The following is a 6,101-nucleotide window of genomic DNA, read 5'->3' as shown; positions in this document are numbered from 1 at the left end:
TATTTTGTTTAAGTTATGGTGTAACATGGCAGTGCTGATACATTCTGCCAATCTTTTTGCGACATGATATTCCACATGGGATAGATTTTACCATTACTAATTACAGATTTACGCCGATCAGTAATCATATTGTTTTATATATGTTCTCGCCAAGTTATAAAAATAATTAGCAAGTTTTCTTTAACCGCAATGTTTCCTACAACACACACGTACGTTGCATCCCATTGTATTTCTCCCGCAGATAAGATGGTTCTTGGCAGCAGTCTGTACCTCGGTGGGTCCATCCTAATCCTCCTGGCGATGCTGCAAAAGATACAAGGAGATCAACATCGCTACCAGCACGTAAAGCATGGAACCCGTCAGGAACAACACCAGCATCACCACCCACACGGGCTACACAGAGACAACAAACAGCCTCATCAACAAACAGAGCCAACGACCGGCTATGTTAAGCACCAGGACGCTGGGCAGGAGAAGTTCTTATTTGAGAAGTACGAGGCAAGAAGGCAGTATATGAGGTCGAGGCGATTGCAACAGGAATTAACAGATGTAAAAGCGAGAAGAAGCGACATAGAGACTCAGAAAATGATAGAGAGAACAAAGGAGAGATTAGATGCACTGAAAGACGAATGGGAGAAAGAGAAAGCAGGAATGCAGGCAAGTCAGTACGCATCACACGAAAGACGATTGTGGAAAAGAAGTGATACTCGAAGGACGGAACATTTCGACGCACAAGGACAAGAGTATGACGTCCCTCTGACGGAAGTCAGTTTGCCAGAAGACACGAACATAGACCTGATGGACCACTTAGAGGAACTCCGAGAAATGTTTGCCCTTATGGATAATGTAGAAATACAAGAGGCTTTGGTTGAAGCTTCTAACATAAGAAATGAGGACTGGACGGATGAGATATCTGAGGAAACGTTGGAAAATCTCAGAAAAGTTCTTTATCTCGAGGATCCCCAGATTTTGGAAAGACTTGTACTGTCAGAAGACGAAATTGTTCCAGAGGTTCTGGCTGAGCTGCTGAAAACCAAGCAAGACAAAGAAGCCGCAAAAATAAACCAGCATGGGGTAGATGAAGGCGAGGACGACCGTAGTGCCAGGATGAAGGAAGGTACCCCGAAACTTGGAGAAAGTCCCGCGGAAGAGGAGCAGGAACCAGTGAATGCGAACATGGAAATTAAAGACAGCCAAGTAAGAACTCTTATTCATGAGGAAAAGGAATTTCGGACTATGGACATGGTGAATAAAGGCGAATTAGATGAGGGTCTCTTGGAAGAGGAAGAACTGAGGAATCTGAGCAAGGAGAATAAAAATGAATCGATAGGACCTCCCGTCGAAAAGGAAGAAACTCGGAGTCTGAGAACAGAGAATAACAGCGAAGGCGATGTCGAGCGCATTGGAGAAATGTTTGCAGACATGGCAGCTTCAGGAAACGGCCGTGACGCGTTGGAACTTTTAAAACTAATGGCCGCGGAGTCAAATAAGGGATTGGTGACAGAAAATCCCGTTTTAGCGTTAGTTCAGCCGGAAGACATGGCCGTTTCTACCCCCGCGGAAAATAGGTTTAATACAAATGGGCAGATTATTCAGATCGTTTCATTAGAGGAGGAGGATGGGAAGTCCGGCCACCTGGAAACGGAGAGCGAAAGAAAAGAAATGCATCCCACTCTAACTGGAAGAGAAGGTGTGCATTTGGATGATTCAAGAAAAATTGTTTCTGGAATTACAGAAGGTAATGAGGATGAAAGCCATTCTAGATCAGAGGAAAGAAGTTATGTTGAAGATGAACTTTTGCTGGAGGTATTAAGACAGAAAACGTTGGACCTCATACAGAAGTCAAGGAAACGATACAGCGCAGAGGAGGCAGCAAGGCTGTCGAGTTTATGGAAATGATGTTTATATCGCCATCCGGTAAGATATTGTGATTGAATTCTAAAAGTGCTAAATGGCGCCAAATCAATTTTAGGTCTTGATATTAAAGAAAGACGCCGTGAGGTTAAAATGAGGTACCTGAAGTTGAATTAAGATTCTGTTGCTGTTGCGAAAATAAAGATAGCTAATTTTACCTTGCCATCGCCCCTGCAGGTCGTGATAATGAGGTGAAAATCCTGGAGGTTCCAAAAAACAGTGATTACAAATATTTCTGAACATAGCTGATATACTGTACAAGTTATTTCAGAATAACTAATTCATAATCAATTAAGATAAGCATAAGCAATTTCAAATCTAGAAGTATAGTATCTTAATCTCCTCAGGACAAAACGCAAGCTCCAGCACCGAAAGAGGAAGCCAGCACAGAGTTGATGAATGAGGACGTACGACGGCTTGGAGAGATGGAACACGCCAAGGAAAAAGATACTCCAAGATTACAAGGCGACCAGGTTATCCCCAAACCCGAAGGTTAGTTATTATGCGTTACAAAATGATTTAGACTAAGATGTAGGTGATCGTAACGTATAGAAAGGACTTAATTTTGAGTTACGGAGCTGATAGGTTAGTTTGGAAGTCCAAGCGAATATTCGCCTTTGTTCGACAAACCCTACTGTAAACATCGAACTTTGCAACGTCATATTTCCAGTTATAAGCAAATTTTAGGTTTCGGTTCTGTAAACAGCAATAGCTTACAGAATTAGATATCAATGTATCACCCACTCTTGCCTATACATTTTCATACTGTAAACCGTAATATTTAGATAATCAATTTTGTATGAAACTCTACGGGAATACACACCCACGTTTCATTAACTGACTACCTCGATGACGTCCTATTCCAGTAATAGATTTTACAGCTTCGTTCTGTCAGTGGCAATATCGGAATAATTACTTTGTGTGAAAGTCTAAGTGAACATCCAAAGCTTGCTAATTCTTAACCTGCACATACTTCAATGATAACGTAATTAATTTCCAACAAACTATTGATGGCATAGACTGCTCCTATTATGTATGCGTTGGATAACCACATCTGTCTAATATTTTTTTCGATACCACAACAAAACACTTTTAACCATTAAACGACCATGATATTGAAAAGATGTGTCGAAAATGCTGGATTGAAATTAACTGTGTAAGAATTAAATATTGGGAATATATTTATCATAATTCTTTGCAACCTACCGCACTGTAATAGTCAATACTTCGTTTACCACGACGCGATATATAGAATGTCTTTGGATATAAAGTATCGATGAGATTATCGTTACAGCACAAGAGATGTATTTAACCGGATTCGTAACCCATCAAATGCATCTACATTTGTCGCAAAGAACATTCTTCAAAATATTTTTGCTATTATAGAAGTTCACTGTTAACATCTGCACATTACTGCTTGCTTATATACACTTCACCATAATACCGAAGTTTTACATTTCTTGATTTACAAATGTTTCGATCGGCCCTTCACACATAATGAACCTTAACACATGTTGGCAGGGGCCTATTGCTGAGTTATTATTAAAGCGCATGAGTGACATTGCGAGATATTAATTAGTCACATACCATTGTGTTCAGGCCTTTTATAGAATGAGCGGACACGAAGAGCACTGCTTCGGGAGACTCGGGTGATCTGCAGGTAATCTGAGGACAAGCGAACTGTTGACCGTTACGGATGTAGTATTTTAGAATTTAATGCGGGTTCCTTAATAACTATATTAAGAATAATTATAGAGAAACTAATATATTTGTTCGTTATATTTTTATTTTCAGTCTTGCATTATATGACCACACAGTACCGAGTGATTTGATTTAACATTCACTTTGAATAGATTTCCTTCAACTTCCAAATAATCTTTTAAAAAAATAATGCACTATGGACAAAGACCACACAACACCCGAAGACTGGGCTGACCTCTAGAACTTCGAAGAACTTCTAACCTTAATTGAACGGATACCATACTAAAGTATATCGGACAACTTTCTTAACATTTATTTACAGAATGTAGCATATAGACTGTGTATCTCTTAATTCAAATAGAAATTTTTGTAAAGGTTTATGGCAATCACTAACATCGAATAAATTTCTTCCGCTGTAAAAGAAAAAATGCTCTGCGTCAAGAAGTCTTTGACACTGCAGTGTGGTTGTAAAGGTGTAATCGTGAAAGTTAGCGGTACGGTAACATTCAGTAAGAGAAATTCTGCGATTTCTGTATTCCAAACATGATACGAGTCTAATTAATTGGTGTGAAAGTCTAAAGTAACACCTGTTTAACACATTAAGCTGCCTCAATGACACTCTGTTGTCGGACTATACAAACAAGTCTGTTGACACTATTCTGTTAAAGATTACGGAAAATTATATCAATTTTTAAACTAATTTCTAGCTCGTTGACGCCCATTTGTAATAAAATCATAGGGTAAGGTTGGGCCAATTGGTTGCCATGAAAGTTTCTCCAGTTCTTACACAGCCTGCCCTTGCAACAAAACGAATTATAAGTTTTGGCACTGTTAACTACCACTGACCTCTGACGATCTACTTTGATTATAACTTCTTTCTTTGTTATACTGTAAAGAATTTGTTGGTATAAAAGTCACTAACTCTTGACTGTACAGACTTTCCCTGTGACTTCCATTTAGCAACAGGGCTTCCTTTTTGGGTTAGGGCAAAGGCCCAACGTTTATAAAGAAATTTTACAGCAATTTCCACTCCTGGATGCCCTTGAAATAACAAAGTTGGGTTAATCGGTTGGTGTGAAAGTCTACGGGAACTTCCATAATGTTTCAATAGCATGTAGCAGACTGTCTCTTGGCGCCGCCGCTGGCGATCGAGTACCACCATTAGTGTCTGAACGCTACAATAACTACTACTAACAAGTAAACCAAAGCATGAAATTTGCGTCAAAGCTGACGTTGAAATTTATGTTGACGTTGACATTTCAACTGGCATAAAACCCTACGGGGGTATTCATCCATGTTTCACTAACTCGACTATATAATATGTATATATATATAATATATATATATATGTATATATATATATGTATATATTATATATATGTATATTATATATATATATATGTATATATATATATATATATGTTTTTATATATATATATATATATATATATATATATATATATATATATATATATATATATATATATATATTTATTATATATATATATATATATATAGTATTATATAAATATAATATATAATATATATATATATATATTGTATATTATATCATAATATATATATTATTATATATTATATTGGTTGTATACTCACTGTGTCGTGTTCGTAATATGTTTGTTGGTGTTTCTTACGATGGTTAGGAGAAAAACACCAATAAAATTAAGTGGTTCATTGTGATCAGCTCTGACAAAAATAAAAGGGAGCTCTTCACAGTCCTGTGCGTCACGCGTCGGCCATGCCCGAGAGCGCTACTGCCAGACGTGTGACTACAGACACAAGATAAAATATTGTACTCTTATAAATGTACAGAGAATCTCACTCTTTTACATAGGTGATATGCTACACAACAATATAAGCTAAACATAATCTTCTATATTTCACATGGTGTAACATATCACACAAAAGGCAGTATATATATAATATAATCATATAATTATCACAATACAGGTACGATAATATTGTCATCATATCCCGTACATGGCGGCATCACATATGGCGCTCACAACTCACATAAGTATCACAACTCACTTTATTATCACAACCCACATCTCCCTCCCCCCTTTACGTTCACTAGCGGGAGTCTTGAACGGACTTCAATGTGATACGTTCCGAACGTCGAGGTTCAACAGGCACAGATGGGGCGGAAGATCCAGGTGCATCATCTGACATCTGTTCTTCCAAATCAGTTGAGTGTCCAATCATGAGCTGTGTAGGGCGCAAGAAGCGTCGATTGCGCCACGTATACGGCCACTTGGAAGCCTGATGTGATAATCACGAGATTTGCCAATACCCATGACAGTGGCAACCTTATCCCAACGCTTGGATGTGGGATCCTGGATTCGCACATGCGCCCCAACTTCTAACTTGGAAAGTGTGTGGGCACGAGTGTCATAGCGGTCTTCTTGTCCTTGGCCTGTACTGCAGCACGACGGTCGCAGTCTTCAGCCTTGGTCTGCCACTCCTTC

General features: G+C 38.6%; 1 protein-coding gene across 1 annotated transcript in view; it reads left to right on the top strand.

Annotated features, from left to right (window-relative positions):
- The first annotated feature begins 237 nt into the window (after window positions 1-237).
- Window positions 238-6,101, top strand: part of LOC119573125 — an 18,560-nt gene continuing 12,696 nt past the window's right edge. Inside the window, exons 1-3 of the mRNA XM_037920166.1 lie at window positions 238-1,917; window positions 2,092-2,105; window positions 2,262-2,406. Of these exons, the coding sequence (XP_037776094.1) occupies window positions 247-1,899 (1,653 nt within the window). The 5' untranslated portion in view covers window positions 238-246 and the 3' untranslated portion in view covers window positions 1,900-1,917; window positions 2,092-2,105; window positions 2,262-2,406. The remainder of the gene's footprint in view (window positions 1,918-2,091; window positions 2,106-2,261; window positions 2,407-6,101) is intronic.

This window comes from Penaeus monodon, chromosome 5, assembly GCF_015228065.2.
Source record: "Penaeus monodon isolate SGIC_2016 chromosome 5, NSTDA_Pmon_1, whole genome shotgun sequence".
Classification (NCBI taxonomy): Eukaryota; Metazoa; Arthropoda; class Malacostraca; order Decapoda; family Penaeidae; genus Penaeus; species Penaeus monodon.
The sequence above is the reverse complement of the archived record's forward strand: the minus strand, read 5'-3'. Positions and strand labels throughout refer to the sequence as shown.